General features: G+C 55.5%; 10 protein-coding genes across 10 annotated transcripts; 4 read left to right on the top strand and 6 right to left on the bottom strand.

Moving 5' to 3' along the window:
* Window positions 1-82: 82 nt before the first annotated feature.
* L969DRAFT_93241 (uncharacterized protein) lies at window positions 83-2,252 on the bottom strand (the record flags this gene model as incomplete). The annotated part of the gene is made up of 9 exons (XM_014713835.1): window positions 83-237; window positions 284-364; window positions 412-502; window positions 554-804; window positions 866-895; window positions 943-1,067; window positions 1,125-1,333; window positions 1,381-1,453; window positions 1,513-2,252. 9 exons carry the CDS (start codon window positions 2,250-2,252, stop codon window positions 83-85), a joined length of 1,755 nt encoding a protein of 584 aa, XP_014569321.1.
* Window positions 2,253-2,446: 194 nt separating this feature from the next.
* Window positions 2,447-5,593, top strand: L969DRAFT_16065 (uncharacterized protein; the record flags this gene model as incomplete). The annotated part of the gene is made up of 2 exons (XM_014713538.1): window positions 2,447-3,280; window positions 3,329-5,593. The coding sequence occupies 2 exons, from the start codon at window positions 2,447-2,449 to the stop codon at window positions 5,591-5,593; spliced, it is 3,099 nt and encodes a 1,032-aa protein (XP_014569024.1).
* Window positions 5,594-5,623: 30 nt separating this feature from the next.
* L969DRAFT_349836 (uncharacterized protein) lies at window positions 5,624-6,822 on the bottom strand. Its single transcript, XM_014713834.1, has 2 exons — window positions 5,905-6,822; window positions 5,624-5,853 (listed from the first exon to the last, which is right to left on the bottom strand). The coding sequence occupies exons 1-2, from the start codon at window positions 6,624-6,626 to the stop codon at window positions 5,655-5,657; spliced, it is 921 nt and encodes a 306-aa protein (XP_014569320.1). The 5' UTR covers window positions 6,627-6,822; the 3' UTR covers window positions 5,624-5,654.
* Window positions 6,743-7,513, top strand: L969DRAFT_85917 (uncharacterized protein). The gene is made up of 5 exons (XM_014713833.1): window positions 6,743-6,830; window positions 6,890-6,979; window positions 7,032-7,050; window positions 7,108-7,146; window positions 7,202-7,513. The coding sequence occupies exons 2-5, from the start codon at window positions 6,890-6,892 to the stop codon at window positions 7,276-7,278; spliced, it is 225 nt and encodes a 74-aa protein (XP_014569319.1). The 5' UTR covers window positions 6,743-6,830; the 3' UTR covers window positions 7,279-7,513.
* Window positions 7,383-9,207, bottom strand: L969DRAFT_46815 (uncharacterized protein; the record flags this gene model as incomplete). The annotated part of the gene is made up of 3 exons (XM_014713832.1): window positions 7,383-8,552; window positions 8,603-8,769; window positions 8,829-9,207. The coding sequence occupies 3 exons, from the start codon at window positions 9,205-9,207 to the stop codon at window positions 7,383-7,385; spliced, it is 1,716 nt and encodes a 571-aa protein (XP_014569318.1).
* Window positions 9,208-9,367: 160 nt separating this feature from the next.
* On the top strand, window positions 9,368-10,664 carry L969DRAFT_59582 (uncharacterized protein). The gene is made up of 3 exons (XM_014713831.1): window positions 9,368-9,416; window positions 9,472-10,517; window positions 10,572-10,664. Exons 1-2 carry the CDS (start codon window positions 9,406-9,408, stop codon window positions 10,373-10,375), a joined length of 915 nt encoding a protein of 304 aa, XP_014569317.1. The 5' UTR covers window positions 9,368-9,405; the 3' UTR covers window positions 10,376-10,517; window positions 10,572-10,664.
* L969DRAFT_93236 (uncharacterized protein) lies at window positions 10,409-11,560 on the bottom strand (the record flags this gene model as incomplete). Its single annotated transcript, XM_014713830.1, has 5 exons — window positions 10,409-10,515; window positions 10,571-10,713; window positions 10,765-10,950; window positions 11,000-11,207; window positions 11,269-11,560. 5 exons carry the CDS (start codon window positions 11,558-11,560, stop codon window positions 10,409-10,411), a joined length of 936 nt encoding a protein of 311 aa, XP_014569316.1.
* Window positions 11,561-11,670: 110 nt separating this feature from the next.
* L969DRAFT_93235 (uncharacterized protein) lies at window positions 11,671-13,916 on the bottom strand (the record flags this gene model as incomplete). The annotated part of the gene is made up of 3 exons (XM_014713829.1): window positions 11,671-12,672; window positions 12,730-12,895; window positions 12,955-13,916. The coding sequence occupies 3 exons, from the start codon at window positions 13,914-13,916 to the stop codon at window positions 11,671-11,673; spliced, it is 2,130 nt and encodes a 709-aa protein (XP_014569315.1).
* Window positions 13,917-14,189: 273 nt separating this feature from the next.
* On the bottom strand, window positions 14,190-15,714 carry L969DRAFT_29568 (uncharacterized protein; the record flags this gene model as incomplete). Its single annotated transcript, XM_014713605.1, has 2 exons — window positions 14,190-14,383; window positions 15,555-15,714. Coding segments are annotated over 2 exons (354 nt in total), but the record flags the coding sequence as incomplete, so codon positions are not given.
* Window positions 15,715-16,269: 555 nt separating this feature from the next.
* On the top strand, window positions 16,270-17,573 carry L969DRAFT_16058 (uncharacterized protein; the record flags this gene model as incomplete). Its single annotated transcript, XM_014713537.1, has 2 exons — window positions 16,270-17,254; window positions 17,305-17,573. 2 exons carry the CDS (start codon window positions 16,270-16,272, stop codon window positions 17,571-17,573), a joined length of 1,254 nt encoding a protein of 417 aa, XP_014569023.1.
* Window positions 17,574-17,598: the final 25 nt, after the last annotated feature.

Genomic DNA, 17,598 nt, shown 5'->3' with positions numbered 1-17,598 from the left:
GCCACTTTTGGTTTTTTTGTACCTTACAACATGTACAGATCTACTGTTGTTGCCAACATAGTACAATCTCCTGTTGCATCATCTAACATTGCTGTGTGTCGTGTCGTTCGGCTGCTTTGCGAAGAGAGAGAACCGTGCTGAGGATCATGACGATCACGCCAAAGCCAGCACAGGCCCAAGCGGGCCATTTTGACGGATGGGTTGGGTTGCCGCTGAGTCGTAAGTAGCATACAGCGGCTGTCATTCGCATTAGGTCAAGTCTTCTCGCTCGGCATGCACGTACGAAAAATGTACGCAAGGGACGTGGCTGCAAAGCCGCCTGTGAGCTCGAGCACGACGCCAAGATTGCAGGTCGTCAATGCAACTGTACCCGCAGTCAGCACATGCACCATGCAAGCAGCAGAAGCCTACCCAGCAAGCTAGCGGCTACTGTGACGGTCGTGATAATTATGTGACGCTTCTGGTCGAACGCTCGACCTGCGAAGAAGAATGACTCGATGACCTGCACTCGATCAGTGTGATGACTGCAATCTCACACAGCAACGTGACGCACCTCTCTACAGACGAACGCTTCGAGCGGAAGCGTCGTGAACATGTTGAAACCGAAGCAAGCTCTAGCAATATTGATCCAGAAGTCATCAGGCGGAAAGTTATTGAGGATGTTGCCCTGCGTTTTGTCTGTGAAGACGAGAAAGCCGGAGAGGGCCATGATCAAGCAGGCAGCAACTGATATGGCGGTCGAGACGTGGGTCACACGTGCGAAGCGATCGAGCGTAGGTGTCTTGAGAGAACCATAGATGAGTACTGCATGTACGGAGCTCCGCCATCAGACCGTCTCAAGCTGATATGTAGGAGCGTGACACACGCGAATTATGATGGCAGACAAATGCGAAGCCTGCTCAATGCTTAGCTAGACCTGATAGCATGAGAACAAACACGCACTGATGACGCCGATAGACTCGAAGACGCCGCTCTCGAGCACAGTGAAGCGCTGTTCGGGGTTGCCGCGCAGAGCAGGATCGATGATCGATCCTCTCCAGCTAACAGTGAGCAAGATGATGAGCATGCTGCAGTCACACCAATACTTCGTGAGCGTGGCAGCGCGCGAGAATCGAGAGACTCGCCTGACCAGGGCTAGTGCAGAAGCACGCGCAAGCTTGTGGATATCGCGATATAGACTGAGGGGATATGAAATCGCAGAGGTAAAGAAGGCAATGACAAATTGACGGGAGAACAGGAAGCCGAACAGCCTCGTCCGAGCGAGCGCAGGAAAGAGCGAGACGAGGACATGCGGTATTGTGTCGCCCAAGATGACGCCAAAGGCACACATACCCTGTTCACGCGTCAGTGGTATGACCGGGTCCGTGTGTTCAGACGTACGCCGAAAGCAAAGGTGAACTGGAAGAAGGATACGGCGACTCTGCCGCGAAAGCCAAAACATGTGTCCAGTATACTGTGGGGAGGTCGATAGCATCAGCCGGAGGGTATTCTAGGTGGTATAGGCAAACTAACCCTACGTAGCTCGATTGGCCGCTCAATTTGGCGTTCAATATAATCAAACGGATTGTCCAGTCTGTGACCGCTCCGAGAGCAAGCAAGAGGATGACACCCGTGAACAGTCCTGCTTCTCGGAGGGCGTAAGGCAAGCCGACGGCGCCAGCCCCAATGGTCGCGTTGATCATATTGATCATGCCCGAAATCAGTCCACCGCCTTGGTCGAGCCATCTCGACAAGTCCTCTTCGCCCGATAGATGTCGACCGGGAATCTGCCCTTCTTCTTCAGAGTAGATCAAAGCTGCCCCATCCAAGCTGAGCCTGCCGCGAGCCTCGTGCAGCAGCGGCACCCTGTCTCGTGATGTGGCGCTACTCGGGCTCATTGTATGCCCGTTGGGCAGCCCATTGACAGTGTCATGGAGCTCATCAGCTTCGGATAGCTGATCAGAGTCCAGCTCAAATTGCGCTTCTCTCGAAGCGAGAGTAGAAGCCAGAGTAGCCGTTGTCAAGCTGACAGGCGGAGGAGGATAGACAGGTTGCTCCGATCTACCGGCTTCGTCGTCTACTGAGTCTCTGTATGCTGGAGGCGTGGCGAAACGTACATGAGTGTCCGGGTTGCGCTGATGAGCTGGCTTGGCCGGACTCAAAGAGGACAAAGGAGGTTGAGGAGAGTGATCGCTCGTTGGCGTCGTCGTCTCCGAGGTGTCTTCGATGGTGAAGAGGACCTCTTCCTCCTCTAAGCGCACTGTACCCTTCATGCTCCTTGCGCATGCGGGCTAGCTCGGGGAAGTACAAATCGAAGCGCACAGGCCGAGTAAGCGTGGTGAGGGCACGAGTGGCAGTTGATTGATAGCGCGACGCGTGTCATGCTCACCACTAGGAACGGCCAAGATCGTGAGATTGTGCGAGCTCAGCAGACTCGAGCGATGTTGTGGCGGTCCGACATCGAGCCATGGACTATATTGATGATTCTCAGGAGCTGCCGCCGGCGCTAGAGCCGAAAGAACAGCTTGCAAGTGCTGCTAACGGCGCCTCTAAGGACGTCAAGACTGTCAATCATCTCGCCAATGCCTCGTCTGACGATGACGAATTTGGCTTTGATGAGCTCGTTTTGGACGAGGCCTCACTTGCCCAGCTCGATGCACTCACCCAATCCTACGACAGCCGTTCCACAAAGACTGACATCGCACCGTCTTTACAATCTATCGAACGCTCTCATTCGACTAGCAAGCCGGACAGGCTCGCTGTACCCGCAGCGAGACCTGCGCTGAGGGAGGTGACCAAGCTCAATGGCGTGATACCCCCGCCGAAGCGAGCGCGAAGAGATCTCGTCTCGGATGCTCACGGACGTTTGGACGACGAAGACGAGGAAGAAGACAACACAATGGACGACATCGTCGTCCTCAACGAGCGCGGAGACTATGGCATCGCTCCACGTGCTTCACAGATGCCTGCGCAGTCACACGCGAACGGCAAGCGCGCACCTGCCCTTGCTGCGACTAAAAGCACCACTGCTTTCGCTAGCAAGCCCTTCATTCCACCGCCGAGACAGACGCCCGCGGTGCCCTCTTCGTCAGTGAATAGATCATTCGGTCGATCAATCAGCATGTCTGGCGTTCCTACCTCGACTGCACGCGCAGACATGCCATCACGTGTCAATGGCGTGGCGAGTAATGGAGCTGTGCAGCCCCAGAGATCTGTCTCGCCTCGTCCAGCTGTCAATGCTCCGTCGATCGCTAGTGCCCATACGGTCGAGCTGGCAAGATTGAGATCGCAGCTCGAGACCGTAAGTGAAATCTCCCACGCTTCGAAAGGTGCTAACAAATCGCGTCAGGAACGAAATGCGCGTCTGCTGGCTGAGCAGCTGGCACTCACCAAAGAGGGCGAAGCCGACTATATACGGCGGAGCATGGAAAAGAAAGACAAACAGCATGAGGCCGATCGTCAAGCCCACCGTCGTCAACTGGAAGAACTCGAAGGCCAGAAGAAGGCTGCCGAGTCAAAAGCTCGGCGCGAAGTGGAGACTGCTCGAACAGAAGCAGCCTTTGCAGCTCAGGAAGCAGAGTCCATGAATCGCCGTGCGACTCTTCACAGTCCGCGTAAGCGTGCAGCTTACCTCAATTCGGTGGATCGATACAGTACCGCTCGACGCCATCCTCGTGGCGAAGAGAGCCAGCTCATGGCTCCACCGCCGCCTCTGCGCTACTCTCCCACGAAGTCTCAGGCGAAGCGGCCAGGGCTGGCAGGACTGAGAGCGGTCCCGCCCGAGCCACCAACAATCAAATCAAAAGGCAAGCAGGGATCGGTCACCCGCATGCGTGGCTTCGAGAACAGCTTCATTGACTCGCCCAGTCTGGCCGCAGCTTCTAAGCAGCGTACACGTCAGCGTGATGAAAGCGTCACACCGCGACCCGACAGAAGGCAATCCGTCATGCCCGATGCAGACACGCCTTTCCTGTCTCGCGGTAGACCGCCAGACTCAGAACTACCCAAGATTGAGGCCGCTCCTGCGGCTCCCGAGCCTGCTACACCTCCCAGCTCCCAGCATTCGATGATGATGATCGATACATCGGTCACCCAAGAGTCGCCCCAGGAAGCTCTGACGCGTCGTTGTGCTCACCTGCGCGAGGACATCTTGTCTGCTCTCTTGACACACCGTCTGATGGGCAGCACAGAAGTGTCCGATAGTGCACGGACATATCGCTTCATCATCAGTCCAACTTTTGGCGAAGCGAGCCCTGCCGATCAGTTGGCCTACCTCAATCTAGCGCAAAGCATCTTCACACAATTTGCGCGATCTAGCGACATGCTCTTTCGAGATTGTCCGCCCGACATTGCGATACGCAACCTTGTCAGCGAACTCGCGTCGACGACAGTCAAGATGGTTACGATTCTATACGAGACGAGGTCATACAGTTCGCTGCAGCACCTGATCGAATGGATGACCTACCTCATCGTGCGCTTCCCGCACCAGTTCGGGCCCGCGTACCTGCATGCTGCGCCATACGACAGCCTCGAGCAATCTACTGCATTTTTGGCGAGTCTCGCCACGATGATCAGTCATCTGCAGCCCGAGGTCGAGGAGCTATCGTCTCTTGGGCGCACTTTGTTATGCTGTTTAGAAGCACTCACATCGGTCAACGCGGAGGGTGCAACAGCGGCGTTCGACGCTTTTCTGGCGAGTAAGAAAGCCATGCCAGTCTTACTGCAAAGGTACACAGATGATTCTAGCATTCGTGCACTGGCTATGCTCAAGACGCTCGCGCTTGAGCCTGCTCTCTTCCGACAGCTCCTTGCCCAGCCCATGCATATCACACGAGACGATTCATCAGAGATCAAGAGTCAGATTCCACTGGTCGATTGGCTAGGCACTCTCTTGCGCCGTGGAAGAGATATCGGCCACGCCGTGAATCTCGATGCGGCATCTGAGGCAACGACGATATTGCATATCCTGTCACACGCTCACAAGGACAGTATCGTCATGCTCAGCCAGTCTCGAATCTTGCTGGCCAGCCTCGTCATCCGAATCGATGCCGATGTTGACATGCTCTTTGATCAAGGCTTCCTCTTTGCGCCGGACAGTAGCGAGTCTGTCTCAGGGTGCGTCGCCTCCCTGGCAGATAGCGGGGTACCCGATCGAATGACATCGAACAGATTGCTTGACAGAGTGCTGAATTGTACGCAGCTACTCGCCCGCTTAGCGCTGCATGCTTCTGCCAGCCGAGATCTCTCGACCGTGCTCAAAGAAGCCATCGTCAACTTTGGCTTCAAGGGCGTCGATCACAAGTTCACAAAGAGCATGGGACGACTGAGCTACGGCACGCTCGCTTTCGACATTTCTCCAGAGGACGACGAGGTGCTCTGGGAGATCTCTGAGCTTGCGCGGGAGCTACTCGATGCCATCTTCTCTCCGGACGAGTCGGGTCAGCTCTATGATGCTCTGCAGCTCGTAGAACAGCCTGCACGAGCAGACGACTCGGAGACTGATACCGAAGCGGAAGAAGAGGAAGAAGTGCACATGCGATCCAAAGCTGGTTCTGCCGTCAAGACCCGCTCACCGAGAGATCAGAGAGGGCCGATCGTGATTGAGGATGATTAGAAAGAGCATGTATCTGTCTCATGTTGTTGTAGTACATTTCGGTGCACGTTGCAATGCTCTACTACACGTCCGGCTCTGATCGAACAGATTTTGCGCGTTCGATGAACGAGCGAACGTTCTTGTCTTCTTCTGCCCACCGCTTCTGGACTCTCTTGAGATAGGTACGCTTGTTCTGTGATTCGGCTTGAGAGACGCCTGCCTGGCTGCGCGCTCCGGCCAGATTGGGTCTGTTGGGATCACCCGAGTCCACCTGGCGAGTTCTGCAGGACTGTTAGCCGGAGCTGCATGATGGAAAGAGAGATGGGACCTACTGGAAGCGAGGACGCATGAAGTCGTCGGAGCGTGGTGCAGGATACCAGAAAGGCTGTTTGAGGCTGACGATGACTTTCTTCGATCTCACGTTACGCAGCTTGCCCTCGCGGTAAGGTTGCATGGACATCCTCCTCGCCATCTTGGCTTGCACTCTGTCCCTGATGACGTGACGAGCATTGGACTCTATCATCGTCCGTATCGAAGTCACCTCGAGCTTGTAGACCGCCGCCAGATAGTTGACGATGTCGATCTTTGTCAGTGTGGGCGCGCATCGAAAGGTAGCCGTATAGGGGTCATAAGGTCTCTGGAGCGGGTTGTTGCGTAGCATGACGAGGGACAGGTTGGGCAGGTAGATCTCCCGGGTGCCCTGCAGCCACTTGTCCGGTATCATCGTCGTCGCATCTTTCTTCTCCTTCCTCCTCTCTGCGTGCAGTCTCTGCAGCTTGGCGATCTTGTTCCGGCGAGCCTCGAGGAGCGCCTGACGATGGGCACCCTTGGGTTTGGCCATGGGCTTGTACGAAAACGTCGAGCCGCCTTGCTCGAATCGCTTGAGCTTGCGTAGCCGGTCTTGAGCTCTTTGCTCCTTGGCTGCCCGTTTGGCACCTTCAGACGGCGCCTCTGCATGCGTTGCCAGTCCTCTCCTTGTTGCCGCCAGACTGAGCCCAAGCCGGCTCACAGACAGCTGCAGGCCCCTCATACAGCTGCACAACCTCGCCGACATCGCTCGCCCTCTGTCTGTCTGCTGCCTCGCACAAAACCTGCGCGACTTGTCGATCTGCAAGCAAAGTGACAGCGAGCCTCGACGTGAGCGACCAACATGCCGGCCAGAGGAACAGGCAAGCAGAGAGCATGCCTCTCCTGCTCACTCATCCTCACCGCTAGCGACTTCAAGAAGAGCGGCTGCCCCAATTGTCCTTTCCTAGCAGTCAGTGCCATGCCATCGTCTCGGGCCCCCGCACAGTCGAGCTCAGACCAGGGCGACAGATGAAGTCAGATGGCGAGAGAGTGCTTCAGTGTACCACCGGAACCTTCGAGGGTGTCGTAGCGAGCGTGAAGCCACAAGAATCATGGGTCGTACGCTCTCTCTAGTCGACCTTTGGAATGACCGTTGCTGATGTCACAGCAGGCCAAATTCAGTCGGATAGGCAAGTCGGTCCTGATCCAGAAAGATGAGCATACTCAGACGGTGCTTGTCCCTGCAGAAAACTTTATACCAGGCGCCTACGCGTTACGCATGACAGGTAGACCGACCCGCCGAAGCACTGCTTGTGCCCTGTGACTGACGCTTTCGAGCAGGCCAGCTGGACCAAGAGACGCAAGAAGCGCTCGAGGAAGCAGGGCGCTACATCCGCGGCAGACCCGAAGACGACTGATCCATCCATGCTTTATGTTGTTGTCTATCGCGCTCTGTCTGCGTCGAACCGTCTGCATACTGTCACAACACTCAACATGGCTAGCTCTCTAGGGCCAGATCTGATCATTGGAGGAAAGGGTTGCAGCGACATATCGAGGCTCGAACGCCAAAAGAGGCAAAACTGCCCAGAGCGAGTCCTGCCGTCAGAGCAAATGCGAGCAGAGTCGCCGCTGTATCTATCTCGTGCTGCTCCAGTTCTGGCGTCCCAACGCCTGTGATCATGATGAGCGTGCTGATGTAGCCATTCGAGATTGCAAAGAGCAGCAGGAGCAGAAGGAAGATGGTGTCTGAATCGAAGATGGGTGGCGCTTCGCTCACGCCTGCAGTAACGTTGCAGAAGAGGAAGAGTGGGACGAATGCTGTTCTTGCTACTGATACGATCGCCAGCGCTTTAGGCGCATGAAAGTTGAGGAGCGGGATCTGAGGCATGGCTCGGCCTATCCAGTCGCCAACATTGAAGATGATGAAGCCGAGCGGCACAAACAGGACCGGCGTAAAGATAGCCGGCGGTGACTTGCCATCACTGCCCGGCTTGTCGTTGACAGACAGGACCGACGCCGTGATCGAAGGGAACACGCTCAAGGTGACAAAGAAGACGTAAAACACCGATAGGGCGAGAAGTCTGACTTTGCCGAAAACGACCCTGAAACTGACGGGCTCGTGTTCTTCTGCAGGTTGCTTCGTTCCCATGCCGCCGTCTGAATGCTCGAGATCGTCATTCGGATCATCGACACCGGAGCTCCGTACGACAACTCGAAAGTACGGCATCCTCATCAAGATGACATAGGCGACGAGCGAACCTGCAGCCATCGCCGTCGCTACAATGAAGAAGATGAACGCCGAATCGCGTAGCTTGTCGACATAATCATCAATAGGCGAGTCCGTCGTTGTGAAGACGACTTGTGGTGCGGCAAGGACAGCACTCGAGTCCGAAGTATCGTCCTCCTTCAAGCCGCCGTAGGCACTCGCAAATTGGATAACACTCACGAGTGCGCCTATCGCTCCCTGACCGCTCAGGATGCCTTGCAGGTAGCTCGGACCGAAGAGCGCAGAGAGTGCAACGATGGCGTTCTGCAAGTAGGATGCGCCGGCGGCACTGAGGAAGCTGCAGGCGATGAGGATGGGGAAGAACGCTGTCGCACTGATGGACTCTATACGTGTAGTGATGGCCAAGAGTGCGAGGACGAGAATGATGGCGATGACAGAGATGAAGATGCGCGTGTTCGGATTAGCCTGCTCGCCGGTCAGTCGCGAGCGCATCTCATCGGGCAGTGGTCGCACACCTTTGCTTGGGTATAGTTGGCATGAGCGAGGAAGATGAGATTGCCTGTCGTAAAGGTCATGGCAACCCAGCTGGCGAAGGAGGTCTCGAACTGGCTGCCGAGGAGTCGACTCTGAAAGTAGGAGCTCGCCACGATCAACGCATTCCAGCTGAGCAAGATCGTCGTCCCTTTCATTGATCTCTACTTCAGCTTCCCTGGCTGGCCGAGAGAGGGAAGTCTGACGAACCCAGTATGAAGAAGCAGATGTAGCTCACGGCCATCTCGAGTCGCTTCATGCGCGTGACCGTGCCCGTCTCACTTGGCGCGAGCGACGCTGCCCCTTCTACGCTAGTGTAGCTCACTCTGCTCCTCTGACTCTGTGCCCTCGAGGCAGGATCCGGTCTGCTGTTCTGCTTCGACCTGCCCGTCCTGTCACTCTTGCGTGACTGTTCAGAGTGTGTCGAGTGGATGAGGGGTTCATATTCGTGATCTAGCTGGTCTTGGGCTTCCGATGTACTCTCGTCCTCGATCTCGTGTACTCGCTCAGTAGCAGTAGAGGCGAGCTGAGCCGCAGCATCGCCGTATTTGGTCAACCGCTTCAAGTAGGCCGATGGAGCCGCGAGCATCCTGTTGGTCTTGCCTGGCGTCGACAGGGACTGGAGCGGGATGTCGGGCTTCTTGAGATTCGTGCGCGACGCCGTCTTCGCTAAGCCGAACCGACGGCAAGGCGCTGATCTGATTATCGACGCGAAACCGTTCTGTCACGATCACGCGATCACGTCCACGTCACTCGCGCCCGAATATCATCAACGAATGTACAGCCAATGTCACACCCGTCAGTCGCTCATTTCTGTTCAACGACCTCCTCTGACATCTAGTTCTGTCCAAAGTAGACAGCCCAAGCGAAGAGTGAGCTTGAAGCAGCGCGGGTTGGGCACTTGGCCAGACGACAAACTCAGGCAAATCGATCAAGCAGCATGGGCAACTGCAGCAGCCTATGCCCTCGTCGAACAGATCTGGGAGACCAAAGCGTTCTGCGAATCAGGCGACGAAGAGAGCTCGTCTTCATCTGATGCTGCCTCTTCTAGCAGTGGGCAAAAGTCAAAGGCCACATCACGCGGTAGGCCAAGACAGACAGAGACACAAATACAGCCCTCGCCTTCTGATCCGGAGAGACGTTCAGCCACGCCAGCGCGTCAGATCACGCCACTGAGGAGACGGATCGTGCTCGACAGTCCATCCACGTCCGACGACGACGACGCGCCAGGCACAAACGGACACACGCGCAAGAGTACGCCTGCCGTTCATGGCTACACCCCTCCACCGCTGTCAGCAGCGCAAACGCCCGCTCTGTCAGAAACATCTTTGCCTGATGTGCAAGCAGATGGTCCAGCCGAAGCCACTCGCGCTGACTATGTCGAAATGATAACGGCCAGTGCAGAGCTCTACAACTTACCGGTTGCGAAAGCTGCCTCTCTCTGGTGGGCATGCGGCGGGAACGCGACGACGATGAAGTCGATACAAGGCGCCATAGATGCTAATCTGCCCGCCGTCGCTCCGACCTCATGGGATGCTTTCCTGCGGATGCTCTGCTGGACGAGCGCAGACGATCTCGCCGCATTGGAAGCCGTCGGCCTGGTGACCTCGCTCGAAGAGACCCAGGATACCCAGCTCGTCAACGAACTCAGGAATCGAAAGTCGGATGGCGGGATTGACGAGAGGGCTCACTTCCTGCAGAAATACGACTGGCTTCTCTCCTCGAACGCTCAGGCAGGCTACCCCTTTGTTTTATGACTGTTGCAATCTACTGTTTTCCTTTGTAGTAACTCAAGATGAGCGCTTCTTGTCTTGCTCTGCAGCCTCCTTGAATATCTTTTCGATGCTCTTCCAGACCGTCTCGGGTTTCTGGGCAGCGTCAACACCGTGCCAGACGCCTGTCAGAGGACCGGCGAATGAGCATGCGGTACGCTCGATGCCCAGAATTCTGACCTTTTTTCTTGTAGTACTCTGCGACAGGGCCAGTCTGCTTGTGATAAGTCGAGAGGCGGTTCCTCAGCGTTTCCGCATTGTCGTCACTGCGCTGGATTAGGGGCTCGCCCGTCACATCATCCGTCATGCTCTTCTTCGGAGGACTGCAAAGCATTCGTCAACGCCCGCAAGATGTCATAAACACGCAGACTTGCTTGAATTCTTTGTGGTAGCTGCGGCCTGAAGCAGGGTGAATGAGGCGGCCGGTGATACGGCTGACAAGGATGTTGTCATTGATGAGGAGTTGGATGGCTTGCTCGATCTTCTGACCCTTTTGCTCGAGCATGCCGTCCAGCTTCTCAGCCTGGGGCGTCGTCCTAGGGAACCCGTCCAGAATGAATCTACGCGAGCTTGAGCTTTGACGGGGCGAGCAAAAGGCAGGCCACAGACCCATTGGCGCATTCTTCGTTGTTGTCCAGCTGGTCCTTGATCATGTTGATCATGATCTCATCGCTCACCAGACCGCCTTGGTCCATGATCTTCTTGGCCTCTTTACCCAAGGGCGTACCTTGCTTGACTTGTTCTCGCAGCATGTCTCCCGTTGCGAGATGACAGACGCAGTACTTGTCTTTGATCTTTGGCGCCTGAGTGCCCTTTCCTGTCGGACACGGTGACAGGTCAGCTCAGATCAAGAGAGCCTCATCACTTCATGTACTGACCGGCGCCAGGAGGTCCCATGAGAATCAAGCGAATCTGCTCGCTGGGCGTGAGACCGACGGTCTGCTTGGCCGATTCGAGCACGCCCGAGATCGTCGCACCGCCAGAAGAGACAGCATCGCCCGCAGAGCTCTCCAAGCTCTGGATCTTTTCGTTCAGGCGAGACACGAGCGATTTGAGGTAAGCGAGCTCTGTCGAATCTCTGCCGCTTCCTCCGCTGCTGCCCTTGTTGGGTCTGCCTGTGATCTTGGGATCAGGCGCAGCTGGCGTTTTGTCAGTCGTAGAGGTGGCCATCTCGACCAAGCAGGAGGGAGCTCCGGCCAAGCGCGCAGGTCCGAACCCACTGCTCGAGCGCCACTTGTCTATGCATTTTACGCGCGGCAAGAGCGATGATGCAACGGAAATTACACGTCCTGATCACCAGAGAATTCCGGCAAGCGCTCACATGCTTGCGCCCAAGTAGCACGAGCATCGCAGAGGTCGTTGACGACCGCAACGACTTCGTCTATCGAGCCAATTCTCTGCGAAGTCGAATCACGTTCCCTGAGCGTCATCGTGTTGTTCTTGACCGAGGCAAAGTCGATCGTGCAGCCAAAGGGCGTACCCAGCTCGTCATTTCGCGCATAGCGTTTGCCGATTGACGCGCCAGAGTCATCGATGCGAGAAGCGATGCCGTGTGCGCGAAGCTTTGACTGTACTTGTCGGATGAGCGGCTTGAAGGCGTCGTTGTTGCTCAGCGGTACGATGAGGACTTTGACAGGCGCGATCAGAGGTGGGAAAGACATGACAGCACGCTGAGAGTCTTCCGCTCTCGCCCAGTAGCTGTGTTCGAGAAGAGAGTAGAGAATTCGCCCGATGCCAAACGAAGGTTCGATGACGTTAGGCACAAAGTCCCTCGTGAACTGCTTAGTCTTTTGTCTCGTAATACTGATGAGGTCAGATGTCAATTCGTAAGTCTTGCCGTCCGCCGCTTCAATCTTCGTCTTGCCGTCTTTCGCCAGTTCTTGCTCGACGCATTCTAACCTCGCATCGTCATACGCCGCTACTGTATCCTCAATAATCTTTGCATCCTTCTTGAAAACGGGTCCCATCTTCTTCCTGTCAAAGCTGGCTCTGATTTCGTCCACCTCGACGGGTTCAGGCAGGGGCACTCGAACGACCATCTTTGTACTCGTCCGAGCAGCGTGTTTCGTCAGATCGTATGCGCTCCTGTCTGCGCAGCCCACACATTCGATCCAACCGTACGAGCTGTGGATCTCGAGATCCCAGCAGTCGGCGGCGTAATGAGCCATCTCGTTTGCCATGTGCTGACGGAATCGCATTCGGGCAGGATCGATGCCGATCTTGATCATGAACAGATACACTCGAACGAGGAAATAGCCCAGCGTTTCATTGTTGACTATGCCCTGTCGACCACCAGACAGTAAGCTAAAGGAAGACACGCAAATATGGAACCACCGGACCTTGCCAACTGCATCTCCAATTGTCATTTCGGTCAGATCGGACTTGCCGGCAGATTGGACATCTTTCGGCAACAGACTGAGCTTCTGATCTTTCACTTCGCTGAAGCGAGCATGACTCTTGTCGTGCGGGTCAACAAAGTGCTCAATCTCTGCCATCGTGAACTCTCTGTCGCGCTCGCTCAGACAGTCAGGCCAAGGAGCGGTTGATCTCCGCGAGGAACTGACCTGACACGGAGCAAGCCTTGTCGCGGCGCAATCTCGTTCCTGAAGGACTTGCCAATCTGTGCACTCGCAAAGGGTACTTTGGCATTGTTGAATTCGAGCAGTCTGTTGAAGTTGACAAAGTGGCCTTGCGCAGTCTCTGGACGAAGGTAGCCTTTCATATAGCCAGTAGGACCAATGAGTGTGTCAAACATCAAGTTGAATTCGACGGGTTTGGTCAGATCGTTACCAGTCTCTGGCGACTTGATGTTGTACTTTGTTATCAGCTCGCCGAGTTGCTCGCCCGTGTAATTATCAATCTGAGCCAGTACACTCTCGTAGTCTGCCACAACGCTGTCGTCGAGCTTGACGGCAGTCGACTTGACTTTCTTCTTTTTGCTCTTCACTTCTGCTTCTAGCTCCTCTGCCGTCTTGACTTTTTCTGCCTCGCCGCGTGCCGCACGATCACCGGCCAGTCTTGACTCGAGCACGGCTTCGACGAGATGATCTGCACGGAAGATCTGACCCGTCTTCACATCGTCACACTTCCAATCCGTGAACTTGTCGACGTGCCCCGAAGTCTTGAGTACTTCCGAGAGCGTCAATGCAGTCGTCTCAATCTCGAGCATCTCCTCTTCGATGATGAAATGCTTTCGCCATGCGTCTATGATGTTTGCCTGCAGTGCTGAGCCGGGCGGTCCGAGGTCGAACAAGCCAGCGACACCGTTGTAAATTTCAAAACTTGGGCAGATGAAGAAGCGTCGGGTGAGGACGCCCTCTAGGTCTGCTCTCTCGAAAGGATGAGCTGTCTTGTTGACTTGGCTGGGCGCCATTGTCGTCCTAGAACGAGTTTGCAAGGGTCGAACAACGCTCGCGTGGCCTGAGCAACTGAGCGGTGACGGTTTGCGATACGGCGTGCGCGTGGGCAGGATATGACAGACGGCCGAGCTTGATCGTCTACAGAGCCGAACGGAGCCAGCTAGCATGCACTTGTGCACTTATCGAGCTGTTCACCCCGACGGTGGCTAGATTTACGAGCGCACGACAGAAGCAACGCGCGAAATCAATTTCATTCAGAGCGAAATAAAAGATGTCAAAACTACGATCTCAAATTCGAGCGTCTCGACAGCAGACAGAGCTGCATAGAAGGCGCGCGGGTAGATCGATGCACCGCAGATTCAGCAAGATACATATGCAGGTTGCCAATGCAGCAACGATCACCCTGAAGCATGCTGTGGCGGCTGCGCCATTGGAAGCGCTGGGGTGAGCGTACATTTGCGTCCGGTGGCCAGTAGAGTCCATATTGCTTCTAGCTTTGTCGGGCTCTGACACTCCCCTTCCAGCATTTTTGGAAAGATCCTCGTGCAATCTGTCATCGCCGTCGGGAGCATCTTGCCAAGCTCTGCAGGACCGCACACAAAGGTCGTCTGAGGATTTGTCATGTACAGTGATCCTGCTCAATAAGCTAGTCAGTATAGCAGCTGTGCTGTGAGGAAGGCGCGACTTACGGGCTGGCAATAATGCGTCAGCGTCGAGAGTCCAGATTGCGGCACAGCAAGCACGGATGATGTTGCTCACCGTGTTGCTGTCCGAAATCACGGTCTGGGTCTGCAAGGCGTTGACGATATAGCCATGGAAAAGGTAGTCCCACGGCGTGATATCATCACGCTTGTTCAAGCCGCAAGACGGCGAAGATCGTTGACCTGTTGTTCCCTATGCAAGGCACGCTCGCTCAACAGAGCGCTCTGCTTGCATCGGTGTAGGCTCACTGACATAGCAATAGAATGGCGTCCGATCAGGATCGATAGATGTGCGCAGATTGAAGAGTACCTGTGGGCTGACAGATTCCACTACGAACGGATACCGCGAGCCATCCAGGTAGACAACGCCTGCGCATCTCGTGTGATGCTCTTCTGCGAGCACACAATAGTGTGCGTTTTGTTTGTCGGGAAGGTCCGCTGGCGTTGCGATTGCTGACACGATCGCAAGCAGAAGTAGCGCTAGCATTCAACAAGGCAATTCCGCAGCAAGGGCTCACCGAGGCTCGACGATTGATCGCGGGCTTTGACTATGATCACAGAACGCTACCCAAACAGACGAAACAGGGGCAGCGAGCAAGTTTGAGGGCTAAGAAAGGCGGTGCGCGAGCCCGGACGCTACGTGACGCGGTGAGACGATGGCAACATGTTTCCCCTTGAGCGTCGCAGCAACTAGATTGCAGATAGTGCGAATTGCATTGGAGTGAGGCAAGTGTAGCGCTGAGCTGCGAGGGCTGCTGCTCGATCGCAATGACACAAACTGCTGTGGTCGGTCATGTGAGAGGACTGCAATCCGCAGATGCGCTCTATCTAGTGTGTATCGTGCGCGCCCGATCAGAGCGCCGGTTCTAGAGTACACTGATGTTTAGAAGTCATCTGAGTTCAGACCGCCTCTAGCCTGCGTGGAATTTCGCATTCTCCCTCGATGTTTTCAGGAAAGAGTCGCTTGCAGTCGGTCATCGTCAATGGAATAAGCTTGCGGAGCTGTCCAGGTCCGCAGAGGAAGGACATCTGATCGTTCGACAGCAGAAGCGCGCCTAGGAATGGCTTTAGCTTGTCAGCAACGTTGGCCGGCAAGCGACGTACGATCAGGAAGGCAGGCACTGAAGTCCAGCGCCCACACAGCGGCACAGCAACCTCGGATGATACGATTGAAGGTATCACTCCCTGGGACGACGTTGACTGTCTGCAAAGGGTGGGCAATGTAGCCCGAGTAGACAAATTTGTCAGGATCTATCTCTGTTCGCTGGACGAGGCGGCAATAGGGCGAGTTGATCCCATTCTTTTTCGGCGTCTGCTCTCTAAACCTGGACAATCTCGAGAGCTGAACCGAGTGCGTACTGACAGCGCAGTAGAGGGGCGGATCCCTCTCTCTTCTAGAGGCGTGCAGGTTGGAAAAGCACCAACGGGCTGACGGACTCGACGGTGAAGAGGTAGCGCACATCGTCAACGAAGACAGCACCTGCACATGTTGTCTTGTGCTCGTTTTCAGCCACACAATATTCGGTCAAGCGCTTTGCGTCTGGCTTAGGCGCCAGCGCCCATAGAGGCCACGAGGGCAACAAGGCGAGTCTCACTAGCGACACGAGCTACTCGATTGGGCTTCGTCGAGACATAGAGCTAAGTTGACAGTGGAAGAGGGCGGACTAGAGCAGGAGAGGTGGAGCAGACCGGGTCAAAGCGATGTCAGCGTTTGAGCTTCGAGGAGATCGACGCGTTGCTTTGGCGACAATCGATGCATCATCGATGACGACACTTATGGATGCTGCGTGTCTCCTGTAAGGCTCTGAAGCAGCTCAAGATGGCTCAGCCGGCAGCAAACTACTATTCAGGCAGCTTCCTCAACCGGGTCAGTTGGCTGCGACAGGACACAAAGTACATCGAAAAGAGCCTAAAGTCAGAGCGAGCCAAGATCATTCTGCTCAATCATTTCGACCCGCTCGTCGTTGCGCAGACAGGAGGAGATGCGCAAGGACTCGCCTTACTCGCTTGGGATAATATAAAAGCTCATCTGCCCGAGCCGGCCTTTCTGAATGACAAGGAACTCGGCTCGTTCACCGTCGATGAACAGGACAAAAAGCCATTGATCGTCTTTCTCGGCATCGACGAGCGAGCCAGAGCCTCTAAACAAGACGCCTTGCCCACGAGTACTCATCCCGATGGACCGGCCTATTTCGCATTGGAAAGCACGCTCTTGCCGGATCTGAACGAATCGACTCTTCAGCGCTTCAAGGACCGAGATCCTCAATACCTGCATATGCGCGCAGGAAGTGCTGTCCTATCGATGCACGACGTGGCGATAGCCGGTCAAGCTAGAGCACTGATGGAATGGCATCGCCGCAATCGATTCTGTCCCTCGTGCGGTCGAGCGACTGCACCTGTCTGGGCAGGCTACAAGCGAACTTGCCCACCGCCTGCGCCGGCCACAGACGAGAAAAAGCCACCCTGTACGACATCGAGAGGCGCGCATGCATCCCAATACCCTAGAACAGACCCAGTGACAATCATGGCAATCGTACACCCGACCGAGAACAAAGTGCTATTAGGCAAACAAGCCAGCTGGCCAAAGGGCTTTTACTCCTGTCTTGCTGGCTTTCTCGAGCCTGGCGAGTCGCTCGAAGAAAGTGTGAAGCGTGAAGTGCACGAAGAGAGCGGACTGCGCATAAAAGATGTGAGATACCACTCGAGTCAACCCTGGCCGTATCCTGGCAGCTTGATGTTGGGAGCCATCTGCGTGGCCGAAGAGGGCTCACAGATCCGGACCGATCTAGACAACGAGCTCGAGGGTGAGCTACACAGCTTGCGATGCCCAGAGCGAAACTGACATGAGGAGCAGATGCACGATGGGTTGACGTCAGCGATGTCAGAGCCGCGCTAGGCTCGAAGCGGTCAGCACTCAGCAGACACGAAGTAGACAAAATGGACTCAGCAGGGCAAGCCAAAGTACTTGGCCACGGAGAAGACGCACAGCAGCAGTCGGACAAACCAACGATTCGATTGCCACCCAAGACGGCCATCGCTCATGTCTTGCTGGCAGCAATAGCGAATGGCGAAGTATCGATGGGTGGCGTGCAAGCCGATACGACGCTCAAAGGTAACCTGTGACCGGGATAGCACGGAAGAAGGGCAG

This window comes from Mixia osmundae (genome assembly GCF_000708205.1).
Source record: "Mixia osmundae IAM 14324 unplaced genomic scaffold scaffold_3, whole genome shotgun sequence".
Classification (NCBI taxonomy): Eukaryota; Fungi; Basidiomycota; class Mixiomycetes; order Mixiales; family Mixiaceae; genus Mixia; species Mixia osmundae.
Note: the sequence above shows the minus strand (reverse complement) of the source record. Positions and strands in the feature narration are given on the sequence as shown.

Bases quoted from the DNA above. Each gene is read 5' to 3' on its own strand.
- L969DRAFT_349836 (XM_014713834.1), bottom strand. From the start codon at position 6,626: ATGTCGGCGAGGTTGTGCAGCTGTATGAGGGGCCTGCAGCTGTCTGTG. The intron at 5,854-5,904 runs GTAGGTCCCATC...ACAGTCCTGCAG, and splicing joins TTCATGCGTCCTCGCTTCCA to AACTCGCCAGGTGGACTCGG.
- L969DRAFT_85917 (XM_014713833.1), top strand. From the start codon at position 6,890: ATGAAGTCAGATGGCGAGAGAGTGCTTCAGTGTACCACCGGAACCTTC. The intron at 7,147-7,201 runs GTAGACCGACCC...GCTTTCGAGCAG, and splicing joins CTACGCGTTACGCATGACAG to GCCAGCTGGACCAAGAGACG.